At 34.6% G+C, this 22,065-nt stretch overlaps 1 protein-coding gene across 2 annotated transcripts in view; it reads left to right on the top strand.

The window, feature by feature from the left end:
* The window catches only part of GBE1 (1,4-alpha-glucan branching enzyme 1), a 283,180-nt gene that overhangs the window by 194,023 nt on the left and 67,092 nt on the right, over positions 1–22,065 (top strand). For both annotated transcript variants that reach the window (XM_043593882.1, XM_043593881.1), the window contains exons 11-12: positions 3,569–3,679; positions 7,577–7,748. In XM_043593882.1, coding sequence (XP_043449817.1) covers positions 3,569–3,679; positions 7,577–7,748 — 283 coding nt within the window. The remainder of the gene's footprint in view (positions 1–3,568; positions 3,680–7,576; positions 7,749–22,065) is intronic.

Raw genomic sequence — 22,065 nt, 5'->3', positions numbered from 1 at the left:
AACCCTAGTTAGTAAGACTAGAGAAAGTTAAAATAATATTATAAAAAGCTCAGTGATATCCCCTACTTTTGTAATTTGTGCATTTAAAAAAATAATCTCATAAATGACTATTATTTCCTCAAAAGGTACACAGGAGTATTAATCTAAATGGTAGCTGTACTCAGAATATATGGCATTCATTGTTATTTCCCCATAGGGTCTGAGTTAAATCAGAATGCTAGATTTCATTCATGTTTTTGTTGTTCAAAAGCAAATTATTTCTACTTGTATTGTTCAAAATCAGTAGTTTGGAATACCACATTTAATCATATTTAATCATTTACTGAACAAATACTTGCCTATCTAAAATATGCCAAATTTGCTGCAATCCCTTTTATTTTATTTTATCATTTTTATTACCTACCTACCTTTTATTACCGTTTTATGTTAAATTGAGATAAGTGGTTAATTGAATTCAGTCATTTATACATTAATTCCACCAAAAATTACTGAGCACTTTGTATTTTTATTATAGAAAGTTTTTTAATTGTCGATTCTCACGCAGTTGTAAGAACAGTTGTGATACAGTGAGAAAACCAGTATTTTCAAGTGGTAACACCTTGCAAAATTATAGTGTAGTACCACAACCAAGATACTGACATTGGTATAGTTAAGATATAAAATACTCCATCACCATAATGTTCCTTCATGTTTTCCCAATCACTTTTTAATCTGTGGCAACCACTAATCTGATCTCCATTTCTGTAATTTTTTTTTTCATTTCAAGAATCTGATATAAATGAAATCATACAATATTTAACCTTTTGGGATTGCCATTTTTCACACAGCAAAATTCTCTGGAAATTCATATAGGTTGTTGCACGTATCAGTAGTGCATTCCTTTTTATTGCTGAATAGTACTCCATTGTATGGATAGACCATACTTTGTTTGATCATTCACCCATTATAGACATCTGGATTGTTTCTGGATTGGGCTATTACAAATAAAGATGGTATAAACACTTGTGTACAGATTTTTTATGGTCATAAAATTTAATTGCTCTAAGATAAATGACAAATAGTGCAATTACTAAATCATATAGTAGTTGGATGTTTAAGTGGATGGATATTTAAATTTTTAAGATACTATGAAACTTGTCCAGAATAACTGTACCATTTTTCATGCCCATTGGGAATGTTGGAGAGATCCACTTTCTGTACATCCTTGCACCTGTTTTAGTTATTCTATAATAGATGTGTAGTGATATCTAACTGTGGTTTTAATTTGCATTTTCTTAGTGGCTTATGATGATGAACATCTTTCATGTGTGTAGTTGCCCTCTATATATCCTCCTTGATAAAATGTCTATTTGTGTCTTTTGACCATTTTCTAATTAGATCATTTGTTTACTCTGGAGTTTTGAGAGTTCTTTATATAATCTAGATTAAACTCTTTTGTTGGATATGAAGTTGGCAAATGTTTTCTCCCAGTCTGTTGCTTAATCTTTTTATCCTTTTCATGTGGACTTTCACAGAGTAAAAGTTCTTTATAATAAATTTGATGAAGGCCAATTTATCATTTTTTTCTTACAGGGACTTTTTTTGGTATCAAGACTAAGAATTCTTTGACTCTCCTATGTTTTCTATTAAACATTTTATACTTGTACTTTTGCACTTGAAGTCCATGGCCCATTTTGAATTAATTTTTGTGCAACAAATGTATAAGACCTAGTTCCTTATTTCAAGTTTCCTTTTGTTGTTGTTGTTGTTGTTGTTGTGGATTTCCAGCTCTTCCAGCATGATTTCTTGAAAAGTCTGTCCTTCCATTGAATTATCTTTGCACATTAGTCAAATTTAAGTGGGCATATTTGTGTAGGTCCATACATTAGTGTCAAATTGTTGCTATACCTGATTACCACAACAATGTCTTCAAACAACACCAATTAGCCATTATATAGTTCTCAAAGTGCTTTAGGTCACAGATCTGAAATGGGTCTTACTAGGCTAAAATTAAGATATTGACAAGGCTACATTTCTTCTGGTGGTCTAGTTCCCTTGCCTTTTCTAAAGGCTTCTAGTTTTCTAAAAGCCACCTATACTCCTTGGCTCATAGCCCCTTCCTCCATCTTCAAAGCCAACAGAGTAGCATCTTCATATTTCTCTATTACTCTGACCACTCTTGCCTCCTTTTTACAAAGGTCCCTGCAATTATATTGGACCCATTCAAGTAATTCCGGATAATCTTCCCATCTCAATGTATTTATCACATTTCTAAAGTCCTTTTCCATGTAAGGGAACATATTCACAGGTTCTGGGCATTAGGATATGAACAACCTATGGGTGACCATTATTCTGCCTAACACAATCTGCTGTCTGGTGCCAAACAATTCACACTGAAATTATGAGACATGGATAAGCACTTCCGACTTCCATAGAACAAAAGTCAACAAAGGAAGATATGAACAGGCCTGAATCCCATTTCTTGTACCAAAATCTGCAGCAGTTTTGCTTTAGTTCCTGTGTAACAAATTTTCACAATCTTGATAACTTAAAACATTACTCACTTGCTACCTCATGGTTTCCTCAGAGGATATCTATCATATTTTACAAGGTTCCACCTCCACTTTAGGACTGCACAGAAATGTGAATATGGGGGAGCAAGAATTATGGGGACCGTCTTGGAATTCTGCATATCAGTACAGTTGACACTTTGGACAGATTAATGAGCCCATGCAGAAAGAGTGCATTGGGTAGAAGAAAGAGGCTATTTTTAGGAATAACTTTAAGGATCATCAACTTTATAGGATAGGCAGAGGGGGAGCCTGCAGGATGCCTAGAGAGGTGGGAAAACAAAACAATCAAGAATTTCACTCTAGTAGACTAAGAAGAAAAGCCATTCATGGGAAAGTATAGAGTCAGCACTCAACATGTACAGCAAATATTTGCCTAAGATAGAGAAAATATTACCTAAGAGTTAGTCATTTGCAGTCTTGGCAAGGTCATTTGCATCAAAATGCAGCAGAAACCAGATTGGAGACTGAAGTAGAGAGAGGTGTGTGGTCTGCTAAGATGGTAATTATTTCATGATAATTAGCCTTTAAACTTTCAAGTTGTTTTTTTTTTTTTCTTTAGTTATCACTTTTTTAAAAGAATGGAACAAAACATTATTCCTGCTAAAATTTTCTTTATTCAAACCTAAAAATGTAGCAAGTATATCTCTCCCTTTTGAAAGTTACAGATATATTGCACAATAACACTTCACTGTGGTCATTAATCAAGAGGTAGTGGTTGTTACGGGGGAAAAAAGTTGAAAAAATCCTAAAGTGCACTGATCAAACCATCTGCACAAAAGCAAACACACACACACACACACACACACACACATACACACCACATCACTGTCATTTGGACAGTCTGTATAAAATCTGCGATTTTAGTAAATGTTTAACCTAAGATATTTTTGCTATGTGGGTGCACTTGTATCTATATGTCAAATAATTTGGATTTGCAATGGATGCCCTCAGATAGTGATTTAAATAAAGTAAGAACTATAATGGTTTATTCAAATTATTTTCTCTCTTGTATTTAGCTACTTAAAGAGTTTAAAGATGAAGATTGGAATATGGGCAATATTGTATATACACTCACAAACAGACGCTACCTTGAAAAATGCATTGCTTATGCAGAGAGCCATGATCAGGTAAATGAATATGTGTATAAATTAATTGTGTCTCTCTCTGTATTTATTAACATATCTAATACAAAAATATCCAAATACAAATTTCTGAGGTTTAATACAGTTAATATAATTTATAGCTATCTTTATGTGAAAACTGCTCAGACTTAGAAAACATTTAAAAAATATTTTACAGATCTATAAATTCTAGCTTCAAAACGCAGTACTATTTTTACTCAGCAAAACTGTAATTAAAAAATTGTAAATGACAGTTGCAAGTGTTCTCCTACATGTTTTCCTTTGTTGTAACAAGAGGAATATTGGTTCTGATCCAGGTTAATTTTAATTTCAATTTTAGTTTTCCTTCTAGAGGTTTTCTTTTATGCCTTTTGACAAGCTTTCATCATTTTTTCCTGCAATCACTGAATTCTCTTGCTAAGTAATCACCCTGACCCCTGTTTCTCCGGCTTCAGCCCATCCTTTCTAACTCAGCCTGAGATATTTTCCAAAGAGCCAAGCTCATTTTGTCAACCCACATCTTTTGATTAGATCTTCTTATTCAAGGCCACTCATATTCTGGCCCAAGCCAAAGTTTCCACCTTTATTCTCTGCTCAACTCTCCAAGCATTTTATTCTTCAGGACTATAAAATTCCCACCCATTCCTGACTAGGTCATCCTTGTTCCAATCAGGTACTTTCCCCACACACCTGAAAATGCCTAGTGTACCTGGGGAGCTCCTATGAAGCCCTCCTGCCCTGACTCTGATGTCATATTCTCCCTGAAGTCTTCATCTAGTTGTATGGGGAAAAATAGTGGCCTCATTCTCCATGCTTTCATCACATTTTAGGCAGAACATTTGTTTCCATTACCTTTATATATCCAGCCTTAGCACTGTGACTGCTCCTAGTAGTCGTTCAATAAACATAAGTAAAGGTAGGAACAAAGGCCATGTAGCTATTTAAAGCCATATTAATCCTCATAAACATAAACAACATGTATGCATTATAAAGGAGACAGTAAACATTTCTGAGATTATTTGCAGTATGTGCATCAAGGAAATTGAAGCTCAAACAATAATCTTGTTATTTTAGCAGAATTTGACCATTTAAGGTAAACAGGTAGATTTTCAGCTGTCTCCTTTAATTATTAAGAAACAGTTAAGTAGACCAGAGGTCAGCTACTAAAGCCCATGTACCAAGTTCTTCTTGCTGCCTGTTTTTGTAAAAGTCATTGATACATGGCCATACTGATTCACTTATGTATTGTCTGTGGCTGCTTTTGAGGCATAATGGTAGATTTAAGTGGTGGAGACTGAGAAAGTGGCCCCAGTGCCTAAAATATATACTATGCAGTCTTTACAAAAAGTTTGCTGATTCATGATGTAAACGTATATTAAATTTTGTATCTTCCAAATCAGAGCAGTGCTTTCTTTTCAACTTAAATTGGCTGTAAAGCAGATCAAATCAATACCTACCAAAAAAAGGAGAACTAAAATTTAAAAAAAATTTAAAAAAAACAGGTAATAATAAGTGTGGAGGAACTCTCACCAGATATTTAATAATGAAAACTAAAATAAATGCATAAATTCTTTATATTGCAAACTCCTAGCAATTTTAACATATTTGAGCTCCCTAGATATATTTATTTTAGATAAATGAACGAAGGAGTAAATGAATGGGTTAAATAAATTAAGGATGCAACACCTACACTATTTTCGTAGTTTTACTCCCAAAATGTACAGAAAATTATGGATTTACCAAGAATTATTTCATACTTTAAAGATTGATGTAATTCTGCCCGGTATGACAAATTGTCAGTAATGTACAAAGAGATGCAAGTTTTGTATCTCTTTCTAAAAGCAAAAATACATTGAATCTTAAATCTGATAAAATTATAAAGATGTGTATTTATAAGATGAATACTATAGAAAAATCGACATCCTGGTAAAAATCTAATCAGAATTTATCAAAATAATTTTGTAATATAATCATAACTTAAAGAAATAAACCCAGTCACACATAAGAATATAACAAAGCAATTTAAAACAAGTGAAAAGGACAAAATTGTTTAAGAACCAGTATTATCTATTAACTAACGTGTATATCTTCTATGCGTTATCTTCAAACTGTTTTAGCGATGGAGCCTAATTTTGAACTAAGTTTGTACAGCGCTCTGAGTTGTATGTCTGATTGAAACTGCATTTTATTGGTACATGTATTAGTCTGCTAGGACTGCAATAACCGAATCCCACAGGACAGTATAAACAACAGACATGTGTTTCTCCCAGCTCTGGAAGTCCAAAATCAAGGTGTCCACAGGTTTAGTTTTTCCCGAGGCCTCTCCCGGAGGCTTGCAGATGGCCATCTTTCTGTTCCCACGTGGTCTTTCTTCTGTACACTTATCCCTGGTAACCCTTTCTCTTCATATGAGGACACCACTCATTGGGTTAGAGCCTCACTGTTATGACCTCATTTAATCTTGCTTACCTACCTCTTTATAGACCCTCTCTCCAAATATAGTCACATTGGAGGTTAAGACTTCAACATGAATTTGAGGACACAATTCAGTCTGTAACTGTACACATTCCACTTCATATGTTTAGATTTAAAATATTTACCTTTGAGTCAGAGAACAAAGAGTCTTCTTTGATAAAGTGAAATAATTTGAACTGGAGTAAGATAGACGACAATTACCATCTAATCAAACTTTCAGAATTCTTGTGCCAGCAGCCATATTCAGAGCTAATTCTTTCTTGGCCCTCAAAATAAGGACAAGACTGACAGAATGAGTAGATAGTCTTGAAACAGTATTTTAAAGAAAAATCATTTTAATCAAAATAGATTTGAGATTAAAATAGGTTTATAAGTAAAAATATTTTTCTAAAAATGAAAATTATTATAATAGGATAAGGAGATTACAGTTTATGCTCTATTGTATGTTTCACTATAGATTATTTTTGTCAGTAAAAAACATTTTGTGTTAGTTAGCCATTTTTAGCCATAAAATTTTGGATTATTAAGAGGCCTCTCTTCTACTCAGTATGTTTCTGAGTTACCTGCCCCATTTGCCAACTGTTATATTTTCATATAAAACAAACTAATTTTGGGGCGTCCGGGTGGCTCAGTCGGTTAAGCATCCGACTTCAGCTCAGGGCATGATCTCGTGGTCCGTGGGTTCGAGCCACGTCGGTCTCTGTGCTGACCGCTCAGAGCCTGGAGCCTGTTTCAGATTCTGTGTCTCCCTCTCTCTCTGACCCTCCCCTGTTCATGCTCTGTCTCTCTCTGTCTCAAAAATAAATAAAATGTTAAAAAAATTTTTTTTAATAAAATAAAACAAACTAATTTTAGATTAGATGGCAGATTCCATGAGAAAACAAATTTTACATTTTAGGAAAAAGCTGTCAACCCTCTGCTGAAGGAGAATAGGGTCCATTTTAGTATATTTATGTACATATTTTATGTATATAAGTACATATACATAAATATAAATATATAGAAATGATTTTTAAGAAAATCTTCCATTCTTTCAAAACAAATAAAATGGTAATGCAAACTATTTTAAAGTTTATTTAGTATTCTCAACAATTATAATAAATGTTTATTCCAATTTCAGAAAACTCGAAGCATCAGTTCAGATATAACAAATATTTAAGCGGCTTATCCTGAGTTTTCACTAAGCTCTTTAAAAATAAAAACCAGTCCTGGAAATAGATGCGTTGATCTCTGACCAGCCCACATGATTATACCAGTTCACCTTCAGTGTAGAAAGCAACTATTGGAAAATATATGAAATTAATACTAAATCTAACACCCTCTCCTAGATGGTTTCCCATCCTATGTAATCACGTGCTACTCTAGTGCAAATTAAAACTGCTTAGTACCTATTCTTTGCATTTATCTCAGTGACTTTTATTTCTATAGGCACTAGTTGGGGATAAGACACTGGCATTTTGGTTGATGGATGCTGAAATGTATACCAACATGAGTGTTCTGACCCCGTTTACTCCAGTTATTGATCGTGGAATACAGCTTCATAAAATGATTCGACTCATTACTCATGCTCTCGGTGGAGAAGGCTATCTCAATTTCATGGGTAAGTAGGAGTTGAACACATACCCCATCTGTGTTCAGAATGTTAACTCATATTACATATAACATAAATCACATAGAATGTTTTGAATTGGCTGTTCGGATTTAAAATAAAAAATTACAACTTTATTTTTTTAATACACTGTCACATATAAACTGCAGAAATTAAATTACTGTATGATCATTGTTATACTAATATACAATACCAAAGTACAGCGATAGCTGGCACTTTATGTAATGGTTTGTCAACAAGTGGCGTGAACTATTTTTAAAGCTTAGCATTATTATTCTGAATTTCATCATTTGAGTTTATTTTATTACTTTAGCGTTCACACATATTGAACATAAGAAAGATATCATTGTCATATCATAACATATTCAGCTAAGATTATTGGTCTTTGAGGTAATTGTACACCAGCATGCTTCTATGGTAAATGTGAAAACCAAGACTAAGAATATGTGATGTACAAAAATGAAATGTGTATTTATTTTAAAAATAGGAAGACTATTTTATTAAAATATTTAATATTTTAATAATAAAAATAGAAGAGTATTTTAAAAATAAGAATATCCCAAGGTCATTGTTGTCTGAAGGATGTTGAATGCTACAATATAGAAATCAACTAATATTTTCTGTTCTGTTTGGTCAACAACGATTATTTGAGAATTTGAGTTTTAGGAGATTTCATCATTTTTAGACGGGAAGTGTATGTGGGAGGCTGACTTATTTTTCTAAAGTAAAAGCCTTAAAGCTTCAAGTTAATTCATTTCTATCTGGAAATTTTTATAAGGAACCTCTGGTTGGACTTTTAAAAGTCTCTATTTTTAAATAAGTAAATAGTCTCTATTGTTTGCTAACTTGAGGTTAGCAAGCCCAACCCTTTATGCACCAGATTTCACCCGTATGGACTGTACCCTTGGGTGTATTCCTCTCCTCTTAGGATCACAGAAATTTGTTAATATTCCTAAGCTGTCTGGAAGTGACCTTCCTGACCTGAGGGACTGCACTGTGTCAGCCATGCCACAGGCCAGGTTTCCTGAGCGGACTTTGCAGGCATGATATCCATAAGTAAAATCATCCTCAGTTGCTTAAAAGCAACTGGTCCTCCTTGACTCTGTGAACATTGTCCACAAATATAGCCATCTTAGTAAGGCCTTAGTTGCACAATCAATTCATTCAATTATATCCTGAGAAAAAGATAGAATCCATGAACGTATGTAAATAACTGTGTCACCATGTAAGGAGAGCTGAGGTTTTAGTGTGAGATTTTTTTAATGTTTCATTTCATTTATAAAAGCAGTTAATTAAGTTGTTACAGTCTAAGCTTAAATAGAAACTGAGAGGGCTTCCTTGTATGTGTGGAAATGAAACAGTTTTCCAAACAGAGAACCGAAATAAAAGATCATCTCTGAGTTTATGCAGCCAGTCCTATGTCATTAATTCGGTCCTATGTCATTAATTCTAGAAACCCACTGCATTCAAGAACTCTAGTAACCTGACTCAGTTTACTGCTTTAGTCTGGAAATTGTGTAAGCATTGTCAACTCAGAGGCTGTACCTTTGAGTAGAGAGTGTCAGTAGTTTGAAGTACTTAATAAAGTCCTTTACCTGAGACTATCCTTCTTTGCCAAAGACAGTTCTAGCCTGAAGCGCATAACAGAACCTTCAGGCAAATTTCAGAGTAAAATGGTCTATCCACAGATGATGGAGCTTAATGGTCCTAGTTAAATAAATGTTGATAACTTTTAAATAAGAAAGGTCTGATGCAAATTCGTAATAAGAATGATTTCCTCTGAGTCTTGGTGTATATTCCATAATGGTAAAAATGGGTCTTGGACAGCCAGGACATTAACAAATCTCAGTAACTCATAAGCTTTGTGAAATATATATTCCTCCTAAGACAGGCTGAGCATCTGTTCTGTTTTGGAAACTCTTCCCATAGTAACAATAAAGAAACATAATTGTTTCTAACACCTCTTTCTATAAGGCCTATAAAGTGAGCATATTTGTGGTATCAAATCTAATCTGGAAATTATTCTTTTTTTTAAAATTTTTTTTTTCAACGTTTATTTATTTTTGGGACAGAGAGAGACAGAGCATGAACGGGGGAGGGGCAGAGAGAGAGGGAGACACAGAATCGGAAACAGGTTCCAGGCTCTGAGCCATCAGCCCAGAGCCCGACGCGGGGCTCGAACTCCCGGACCCGGAGATCGTGACCTGGCTGAAGTCGGACGCTTAACCGACTGCGCCACCCAGGCGCCCCTGGAAATTATTCTTTGATGTAGAACTAAGATCTTTGACGTTTTATTCTTGTGTCCTTAAAACAAATGGCTTCTGATGTTTAACACCAGTATAACACCTATTTTTTTTTATTCCACCTGTCTTATTATCTTATCTAAATCTAGCATTTCTGTGCAAACTTTAAAATCAATAATCTCCGAGTAGCTCTATAATTTCTGATTATTGATGTTGTTTTATGAAATCTTTCCCTATGAGCTATCATGACTTCAAATATTTTCTTTTTCCATTTCCTGATCATGTCACTGTCCTGCTTAATGGCTTCAATGACTAGTGCCCTCCAGCTGACCTGTAAGTCTCGCATGAATGGTCTCCTGTGGGTCTCCCTGTTGATTGCTGTGCTCCAGCCAAGCAAGCCTTCTTTCAGTTCACTGAATGTACCAACCTCCTTCCACTCTGAGCTCTATACATTTTGCAGTTCTCCTTTCTTGAAATCATTCCACTCAAACACCCCCTCCCATACCTGACCAAATCCTTCCTCTGCAAATCTCATTGCCTTGGGGAAGCATTCCCTAAAGCCTCATGCTACACCAGTTTCCCCTGTTACACATTTTTATATTACCCTATCCTTACCTTTCATGGCACTTAACAAAATTACATTTGAAAAACTATTAAATATATGACTCCCTTGGTAAATTTAAAACTCAGTGAAAATAGGGGTCATCTGTATCTTATTCACTATTATATCTCCAGGAACTAGTCTGGCATAATATCTAGCAGCACATCACAAGGCTTCCACATTTTTCTAAAAAAGGATATCAGGTAGATGTATATGTATGTAATAAATAGGTAGATGTATATATAAATAAAATATTACCTTGTAATATTTTTAGCAGTAGTTCATTAGCTGCAATCACCAGTTGTAGTTGTAAGTAGAGTAATTTTTTTTCAAGTGGCATATAAGAAATTAATATTTAAAAAGATCAATTTAAGAAATTTTTTTAAGACTGAGGAGCAATCTGGTTGTTTATTCATATTTTAGGCATTTTTAAACTTGTTAGCTTTCTGGAATTTTTTTTTTTTTATTTTCCTTTAGTAGAAGAAGAATGAACTAAGAAAAGAAAACAACACATTTTTATAGTTTTTTTTATTAAAACATTGTACATAAATTCATTAGGCACTTAGATATGTATTCTATTTATCACAAATCATTAAGGTCAATACTGACTTTTTTCAGAATGATACCAATTTGGCTGACTTGTTTTGTTTTGCTTGTTTTTTTGCCTTATATACTTCAATTTTGAATTTCAACAAATTCTTTCACTCTGTTTAAAGCAGAACAATTTTGAATTTCAACAAATTCTTTCACTCTGTTTAAAGCAGAACAATATTTGCTGTGAATTTTTTATTTGCTAGATTATTTTTTAATTAGTTATGAATAAATACATTTATATTTCTTATTCTTCTCCAATGCAGTCATATGAAAGAATCAAATACAGGAGAGGGGAGCAGGGATGGTTAAATTATTTTCATATGTTTTATATTTTTATATCACTGATCATACAAGAGATAAAATAATAAATATGAATAAAAGTAAATTTATATTGGCATAACATTCTATACTTTCTAAAGCATTTTCATATGCATCATCTTAGTGCTTTCTTAGTTCGAAAGAAACCTGGAGAGAAAGTTAGACAAGTATTAAGGTGTGCTAGATCAATGTCACAAGTCCCATTTTGCTGCAACTGTAATTAACGAAGGTAAAGAGACACAACTAATGTTGTACAGCCAGAAAATGACAGCAGCTTGTCAGTTGTCTCTTTCTTCTGATTTCCAGTTTGAGAATATTTAAGAAAAAAAAAAAAAAGAATCTATGTCAATATGTAGATTAGCCACCAAAGTATAATTAATGAATATCTTTTAGGAAGAGGTAGATCATAGTGGTTAAGAAAACTATCTGAGTGGGATCCAAGATTTCTAGCTGTGTGACTTGTGTAGGACGCATTACCATTCTGGGCCTTTGTTCAGTGGTAAAATGGAGCAGCGCCTGCCACAGAGGATTGTTTTGAAGGTAAAGTGATTTAATATAGATACAAGATTCAGAATGTTGCCAGGGGCACATAGCTCATAGTTAACTTTTATTTAAATTAAGTTTCAATTAAAATTAACTATTTTCGGGGTGCCTGGGTGGCTTGGTCGGTTAAGTGTCTGACTTCGGCTCAGGTCATGATCTCACCGCCTGTGAGTTCGAGCCCCGCGTGGGGCTCTGGGCTGACTGCTCAGAGCCTGCAGCCTGTTTCAGATTCTGTGTCTCCCTCTTTCTCTGCCCCTCCCCTGTTCATGCTCTGTCTCTCTCTGTCTCAAAAATAAATAAACGTTGAAAAAAAATTAAAATAAATAAAATAAATAAAATCAAATTAACTATTTTTAGTTCACTATTTTTAATTAGCTATGTTTAATATTATTAGTTATCCCATTAAATAAACAGGTCCCAGATACTGATGTTCCAATTTCATCTAAGACTATTGTTTTATAATTTTGCCTGATGGTACGTTGTTTAATATAAAAGTTTATTAAAATGTTTAATTCATTTCCTCTTTAAAACATCAGTAAATGTAAGAATTCTTTGTTAAAAATCAAATGACATTTTCCAAGTTGATATATGTGGTAAATTAAGCCATTTCTGTAGTTAGTCTCACTAAGACTAAATAATATATATATTTTTGTTTTCAATTCATAGTGACATTCATTGAATATTGCTACCCAAACACCTTACTTATCTTTCATGTACGAGGAGGTCTGAGGGTAACCTCAGCTAGTTTTAATTTCTAGGATGATTTCTAGGATATATATTGATTGGTTAGCATTTATTATTATCTCTTATATGGCGTTTGCATGTTAGTTTGTGCATTAGATAAAACTTAATATGTTTTTCTGACATGCCTGTACAGAGAATTTCTATGTACACAGAAGCAGAGAGAAAGAGAGAGAAAGAAGGCAGATTAACTTAAAGCAAATTCAGTTTTAAAAGTTAGTAAATTTGAGATATGTATCAATTTAAACTATAAATTTAACATATTCATAACACATTCTAGAATGTGTTTTAACACAATTTGTAAAATTCCTTCATTCTTCAAATTTATATGTATCTACTATGTACCAAGTGTTGCTAAGTGGAAGATATTCTGAGTTGAAAAATAGCTCTTGCCCTCAAGGTCTCAAAACTCAAAAGGGAATACAGACAAGTAAACAGACAAGTGTCTTTATACTACCACATGTATTAGATACAGTGATAGAGATAAGTAGAAAATGTCATATAAATATGTAGGAAACTGGGTTAAAAGATTGTCGGTAGAATTTATGAGCTACTTCAGTTAGATTAGAATAGAAAGGCACAAGAAAGCTCTATAATGAAATCAGTAAGTCTAAGTAGGACTAGGTCAGTTTGGAATAGTAAACCTCAAATAAATGAAAAAACCGGGGTCTAAGGAAATGAAATGAGTGATCATTCATTGATTAAAAATTTTAATGAAAAAATATGGTTGTTATCACTTTAAATTATCATGAATTCTTCAGCAAGGAAGACCCAGTATTCATGATTGAATGGCTTTATGGTTTACTTTTTTTTTTTTCCCCCCTCTGTTTATAATATAACTGAAAGAATACAGATTAGAAAAATAAGATATAAGATTATTGGTAATCTATATGGATAAACCTTTGCTACCATTATAATCATTGGTTATTTAAGAATGCTTAATAGATAGTTTAAAAATAAATATAAAAAAATCTGCTATACATATAAGATAACCTCAGTAAGTATATGTTAATTGCATGTAGATGAACTGCTAAAGCCATTCAAAGGAGAAGTGAGGATAAGGATATGTTTTGCCCAGTTTTCTGGTGACTATTTGGTTCTTTTGGGAGTACTACTGTTTCCTAATCCAGTCTTCTGAAGGAGAGGGAGTAGTCACATGACCTCACCATGTGACTTATCAGGAATTGCTATAAAGAGGTGTGGGCAGGCAAGTACATGTGCTACTATGTTCAGTGATCACAACACTAGGGAAAAACCTCAATGTAGGTACAGTGGCCCCCCCCTTATCTGCAATTCTGCTTTCCATAGTTTCAGTTTACCACCCAGTTCCATCTGGAAGCAGATGATTCTCTTTCTGAACCTATTGTCAGAGTCAATAGTAGCCTAAGGCTGTGTCATATTGCCTACTTTCATTCACCTCATTTCATCTCATCATGTAGGCATTTTATCATATCACATCATAACAAGAGGAAAAAGCGTTAGTACAATAAGATATATGAAGAAAGAGCTACATTTACATAACTTTTATTGCAATATATTGCTATAATTGTTCTCTTTTATTATTTGTTATTGTTAATCTCTTATTGTGCCTAACTTATGAAATAAATGTTATTATAGGTATGTTTGTATGTATGTATATATAGGAAAAAAACATAGTAGATGTAGGGTTTGGTACCATCTGTGATTTCATGCATCCACTAAGACTCTTGGAAAATATCCCCTGAAGATAAGGGGAACTACCACCGTATTAACTTCATATAATGCCAAAATAATATCATTGATAGTATTTTTTATTAAAGCCTGTTTAGAAAAAGAAAAGAAAGTAATTAATTTTAAATATAAATGTATACTGGGGCGCCTGGGTGGTGCAGTCGGTTGAGCGTCCGACTTCAGCTCAGGTCACGATCTCGCGATCCTGAGTTCGAGCCCCGCGTCAGGCTCTGGGCTGATGGCTCAGAGCCTGGAGCCTGTTTCCGATTCTGTGTCTCCCTCTCTCTCTGCCCCTCCCCCGTTCATGCTCTGTCTCTCTCTGTCCCAAAAATAAATAAACGTTGAAAAAAAAAATTTAAATATAAATGTATATAAACATTTAACCATATCAAGTAGAACATAAATTAAAATCTAATTAGATTTAAAATATTGGCAGAATGTAATTTTAAGAATCAGCTATACAAAGTAAATGAAGAAAATTTAACCCTAAATTTGAAAATGAAATAATATCATTTAATAGTTTTTTAAATGTAAATTTCAAAAATAAACTGCATTAAAATGTTGCCATCACTGAATTTCAAGCTGGTTTTGGTGAAAAATGTGGCTTTTCAGAAAGCTCTCTGTAACCCTGTCCTAGACTAGGCAGTGGTAAAGAGAAAGTTACCTGAAACAACTAACTCCAAATATTTTCTTCATTTTCAGGTAATCAGGTGTCTTATGGAATAGCTTTAAGAAAATCTTTTCAAATACCTTTTTTGGCGGGGGGGAGGATAGGGACTGCAAATCTTTTTATTGGGAGCTTGCTGCCAGTTTTGTTTCAAAGGAAGTTTTGTTTTCCCCTCTGATTTGACTTCATCTACTTTAGTTTTATCATCTATAGATAGAGATTCAAATGCAGAGTGAATGCATCACTTTCAGTACTGGCATGTTCGTATTCCACTTGTTCAGAAAGCCTTTGAACTAAAGTAAGAATTATTCTTGCAACAGAAGCTTTGCTTTCTCGGTTGTCATTTTCTTCCTCTTGGGGATAGTGTTATAGAAGAACATTTTCTAAATGAGTACACCTTCATTCAATTTGAAATATTAATGCTGCATATAACTCTCTGGGTATATCTCAAAACATAAATGATTCAAATTTCTCATTTAAAAAATACTGAACTAGCAGAGTTAAATCAACAAAACTAGTAATGTTTCACTAATATAATACAGCACAATAGTCTAGAAAACTGAAAACCGATGTTGTAATCATAAAACACAATATTCCCCATGACATCAGATGTTAATGCATAAACTGAAATGTCAGAAATAATCTGGAACCGGTGAGACTCGAACTTGTTGGTGTGTTTGCTCATTCATTCATTCAAGTTAAATTCATTATTTCCATGTCAGTTTCTGGATAGAAGTGTAAGTTGTTTGTAAGTGGAGTTGTGTGAAGTCAAAGAGTTCAGGCTTGCTAGCTTTATACTCTCAAGTGAGGTCATCATCTGAGTGTGGAAGGAGTAAGTGACATGTGAGAAAAAAGTAGAAGCATGAAATACATCACTCCAGGTGTGCAAATACGAAGGAACCATAGTAGGATATACAGGTAATATTGAATGATGTTTTTCAGATTTGTAGTCAAGACGATAAATTGAGTCAGCCTTTTGATTGTGTGACTTTTTTTCTAGAAGGCATGGTTAATCATGAAGGATTTTGTCAGGTATCTGTCAAAAAGAGGGACAAGTTTTGAAAGTATTAGAAAATAATTCATATAATAGAGAACCAATAAATCACTGGTTCTTAAAATTGCACATTGGAATAACGTGTGGAGTTTAAAAAAAAATACTAGAAATTGAGATTGAATTGGTCTTGGGCATAGCTTGAGCTTTGGAATTTTTAAAAGAGTCTCAGGTGATTCTTAAGGCTAGGAAGTAAAGAGAATTCTAAGATGATGTACAAGATGCGGGAAAGTTCTCTGTTTATAAAACAGAAATCATTGAAGGCACAAAAGAAGGATGTTGGGGGCAGAGAAGAATGGTTGGGACAGATGATGGTGGGTAGTGAGTCCAACTGTCAGTTAACGACCAGAAGGCTGGACTTGGACTTCCTATAAGCAAGCAAAGCAAATACGATTGAGGGTGCTCCTGGAATTTTCCTGCTTAGTATCAAGAAGCTTTCTCCAATATAGTTATATCAATAGGTAAAATTTAAATCAGAGCCTTTTTCTGCTTTTCTCTCACATGGTTTGCTCTATTTATGAACAAACTAAAATCATGACAATAGAGAGCAAACTATATTTTGTCCATAATGTGGGTCATCTGATATGTGTGCATGTGTTTTTACTACTTTCTTGTTTAGGAATCTCATTACCATGATGTTATTCTGGTTTCTGTAATGAGTGATACCTGTGGAGAAAGAGGCATAATTACAAACTGGCAATTTTCTCTCTCAGCAGTGTCATGAAATTTCTATTACTAAATTTGAAGAATTTTCTCAACATATTATATTGTATTTTGACATTTGAAATTTTGCGGGACATTCTTCAATGAAGATGCTACATTCTCCCTAAAGTCACGGGGAAAGTTGGGTGGATTTTGTCCTGTCAGTCTGCATTTACTGATAGCTACATTATACTTCAGTGTAAAATGTGTGATCTTACTTCAAATCTTCCATCTGTGATTGTTTAGTGTCAAACTTGTAAATTCTTATTTTTTTTGATAGATAGGAATACAATAAAAATTTAAATGTCTTCCTGCTAAGCTCTGGAATTGAAGCAGTTATAGGAAGACAAAACACACTCTCCTGAACAGTAGGAGTGCTAATTTTTGGCATTTTCTCCTAGCTTGTTGGGGCAAGTTTACTGAATGTAACAGGACTAGTAGATGTCTCTAAAACTGAGCTGTGAAAAACTGCAAAATACTCAATATGAGCAGTTGTGAATGGCACGAAGCCCTGTTAAAATGCTCAGAGACACAAATAGCATCTATTTTAAATGGCATAGACTTAAAAGCAATGGCTCCAGTTTGATTCACAGCACGCTGATAACCAATTTTAGCTGGTATTCGATGAGAACTTACCATGAGTTTGACATTGTGCTAAGAGTTAAGGAAGTACAGCTACAGTTACCTAGGGAGCTTTAAATAGTGAAGCCTGAGCCCCACACCAACTATTTGAGCTAGAGTCACTGAGTGTGAGTTTCCAACAGTAACAATTTTTATAAAACTCACCAAATGGTTTTAATATGTGGAGATACAACATAGAGATACACTCAACTGATTGAGGGAAATGCAAAAAAAAAAAAAAAAAAGATTGGGCCAGAGATAGGTCCATACTATGGAACAGACAGATCCAGAATCCCTGGAAGTTAGCAGATGGAATCTCTTCTCACTCTCCCCATGGAATTAAATGCCCTCGTCTGTCCTGGACGTGTTCTTTCTGCCAGGTTACTTTTCACAAAAGAACCTTCAAATCTTCACTGGGGATCATAACCTGGGAGAAGAGTCACTTTCAAGAAACATTATGTGTTCGCCTAATGGGAAATGCTTCTAATGTAATTTAGTGCACATTTTTCCTATTGCCTACTCACATTGACCAAATTGAGTACATCACACCTTTACAATAGGAAAAGAGCCTACTAGAAATCTGGATTTTGAGGGGAACAAAGAAGCAACTGAACCTAACTCTCTGTTCTTAATTCTTTCAGCCTTGTTCTCAGGGTAGGATACTTATATGGTCCCTGCATTTCTTCTTTGGGGATGTGTGTGGTTGTCGGTTGTTGTCAGTGTGTGTGTGGTGTCAGTGGTTCTCCCTGAACTGTTGTTCAGCTGGGCTGACCTCCTCCTGAAGTTCCAGATAGAGAGCAGTGGGGTGGAATCCACTGCAAGGTCTACTGCTATCTGGTCCTTTTCCTCTAAGCTCTTTATACCAGACAGGAACTTTTCTCTTTGGTTTATTTCTACAAATCCCTGCCAGAAAAGTGCAGATATTAATTATTGTCATCAGTTTACTTGTTTATTTTCATTACAAAGACTTGTTGGTAAAATAAAGTTTTTTCTGTGCACAACATGCTAATCTGTGCAATGTTATCCCTCATGTGTTATGAACTTTAAACCAGAACCTACCATCGAGGACATTGATCTTTCTCCTAGTGAAGGTCTATCATCATATCATCATAAAAAAAGAAAATTCCTGTGTATAGGAAGGCACTTGTTTTTCTTTTCATCTCTATCTCCTCAAGGTGAGGTAATCACAAATAGGAATTTCAACTTGGAGGCCACATGGCATATTTCCTAATTGAACAAAATAATACAGTAGGCATGGATCTTAGAATAAGCCCCGGTGAAAGGAGCACTTTTTTTTTTTCTTCTAAAATGAGTATCTGAGGGGCGCCTGGGTGGCTCAGTCGGTTTAACATCCGACTTCGGCTCAGGTCATGATCTTGTGGTCCGGGGGTTCAAGCCCCGTGTCAGGCTCTGTGCTGACAGCTCAGAGCCTGGAGCCTGTTTCCGATTCTGTGTCTCCCTCTATCTCTGACCCTCCCCTGTTCATGTTCTGTCTCTCTCTGTCTCAAAAATAAACGTTAAAAATTTTTTTTTAATAAAATAAAAAAAAATAAAATGAGTATCTGAATTCTTTGCTCTTAGGCTAACACACACACACACACTGAATATATACACATATGTATATGTAAACACACATGGATAAACATATACATACCACTGAATGGACTTACTATTTACATAGCCCTGGATTAGAAGGAGACCCCTAGTATATAAACCTCACCAGCTCCATTGTTGAGCTGTAGATGGTTGAGTTTGCAGTACTATCTACTTTAACAATTTTTAGAAATACAGAAATTGTATCAAACCTTCTTTATTACTATATTACCTAACATTTTGGAACAACTCCTAAGCCTCACTTCATGAGCTTTAGTGTCTCACCAGAGCTTCCCCTAAATTTAGAAAATCATCTAGGTCCAGGATCCTCTGCCACATTGCTTGTCTTTCTAAGAAGGGACGAATAGGATGTTATCCTAGGAGATGGGAGTAAAGATAAATTAATATATAATGGGCGTTATACCTAGCCCTGAATTTCTAATTTAGTCTTATATCTTCAATTAAGCCTCCTCCCAGTCCAACCCAAAGATCTATTTAAGTGATAACCTCATCTTATTGATGGAATCTTCCCAAATGAGATGACAGTAAATGAATAGCATCCCACTCAACCCACCCCATCCCATGGTATGTATTTTCTTCATGCTTCAAAATAGTTCTTCTGTGGTGTTAGGCTCTTGAATTATTTGCTACCTTCACTAATTCTCTCCTTTCCACTTTTATTACATAGTAAGTTTTATTATTTGGCTCATAGTCTCTTAGCACTTTCCATAGGTTTCTAGAGGTTTTTAAGAAATCGTAGATCTTCCTTCCATAAAGAATCGATCAGAGAGTTGTTGTTGTTGTTGTTGTTGTTGTTGTTGTTGTTGTTTAGATCAAAGAGTAAATGCTGATTCTTCCAGTACTATTCAAGCGGATTGTAAATATCCTTATGACCATAGGATGCAAAATGTGATTGATTCTGCATTGCTAGAGCTGGTGAGCTATGTGGTTGTCATCTATTAGAATGTGGTTGTGAGTGCTCTAAACACAAATAATCTGCTGTGGCACCCTTTCTCCTCAGCTACTTGCCAAAAGGAGGCAAGAATTTAAAAGATAAATTCCTTTGTCTCTAAAACTTTAAACTATTTTCTGAGTCTTACCTTACCCCAGCTCACTCCCAAAACAAAGCAGGAAGGTGAACCATATACAATAATCTCAGTTAATAGTAAAGAATAGTAAATATATGTTTTCTAAGTTCTTTGGAAAACATAGTCTTTTTTATTTTTTTCACTAAAGAAACATAGGTTTCTCTTTGAGAATATATTTTCCTTGAGGGTTTGCAGGATGCAGATTATTTGAGTGACTTGTCTTCATTTGACATGTTATTGTCACATTAGCGTCTTTGAGCATACTGTTCTTAAAATAGCTACATCTTGAACATTTACCCTGAGCAAGGCAGTATGCTAAATGTTTTACTTATGTCATTTAAGTCTGAATTGCAGCTCTGCAACCCTGAGAAGTAGGAATGATTCCCTTCATTTCACACATGAGGAAAATGAAAGGTTAAATCTTTAATACAGGAGTCAGAATTTGAACCCAGCTCTGTCTGCCTCTAAAACACACTGCCCCATACAAGCCAGTATTATTACTTTATCTGAAATGAATGCTGAGATGGGTGGTAGTATTGGCAGATCTCTGACCAGAGACATTCATTCAGAGGACATGAATCAAAGAGGAAAACAGCACACCAAATTTCATGTTGTGTGGTGATCTGTAACACAAATCAAGGGAGAAAGTGACCTATTTCCAAATTTTGAGCCAATTTTACAAATCACTTGTTAGTCCCCTTCACTTACAGACAAAGCAGACAGAGATAGGTGTGTTAGGTGACATCTGTTACCTGAACATTCTGCACAGAGCCAAGTTCTGGAAGAACACTGAAATGATAGGAAAGGAAGGGTTTGTGCTGTCAGGAGAGGCTTACTGTGGTGAGAGGGGTTGAGTTAGAAGTATCCCTTTCCTCTCTATCCTGATCCCTCACTGGAGTGGTACCTACACAAAGCTAAGAAGGTGAAACTGAATGAGGGACCCATTAATTTAGAACATGAGTGGTAAGAGAGAAGGCTGTAGATGGAAGCGGAGGCCAAGTCCTAGAGAGCTAGTGAAGGGTTTTATAGGAGATTGACAGAGTCAGATCCACAGTTTAGATATGTTACTCAACTAAAAGTGTGAAAGATAGATTTGAGGGGCAGTCACCTCAAACTAAATATAGCACTGCAAGATTTTCTGCTACCGGAATTCTTTAAAATTGGTTTAAAATTGTAGGTCTAAATTCTTTCCACACTGTTCACATCACTGTGTAAATTAGATGTATCCCCTGTGCATGGGCTCAAAATCATTTACTTCATTTTTTGAGTAATATTTTTCTGAAGATTATGAAGAAAATAAAGTGGACATTTTTCAGGGCCACACAGATACTAGCATCATTCAGATTATTAACTGAAATGAAACTGATTGTTAACTGAAATGAAAGAGATATTTAATGGTCAACTCTCTCTAAGTTATGTAATATTAGATAAAAATAACATTATATTACTTAGGTAAGTTATTTTCACTGCATCCTCTGTAACCAAACACTTAGGGTTTTTTTGTCCTATGTGGACCATGTAAGAGATGTGTTTCTTTGGGTGAGCAAGTTTGAATCAACCTGTGCACTTCATTTCATAACTCAAAAATGCTCCAGGTGCCTGATTTATGTAGTTTTAAAAATATGCGGTAGTATAGGTATAACTCACATTATACTGTAACTACCATTTGGAAAATTTTTCTTCAATTTAGAGTTTAGAAAATGAATACTTTGGGGTATAATTGAAAACACTTTGTTAAAGAGCGCTGTGATATAGTAAAGATTATCACCTGATTTATCTTTCATGAAAACTTTTTCATATAATAAAGTTGTTTAAGTTGTACCTGTAGAAGCAGAA

This window comes from Prionailurus bengalensis, chromosome C2 (assembly GCF_016509475.1).
Source record: "Prionailurus bengalensis isolate Pbe53 chromosome C2, Fcat_Pben_1.1_paternal_pri, whole genome shotgun sequence".
Taxonomy (NCBI): domain Eukaryota; kingdom Metazoa; phylum Chordata; class Mammalia; order Carnivora; family Felidae; genus Prionailurus; species Prionailurus bengalensis.
Note: the sequence above shows the minus strand (reverse complement) of the source record. Positions and strands in the feature narration are given on the sequence as shown.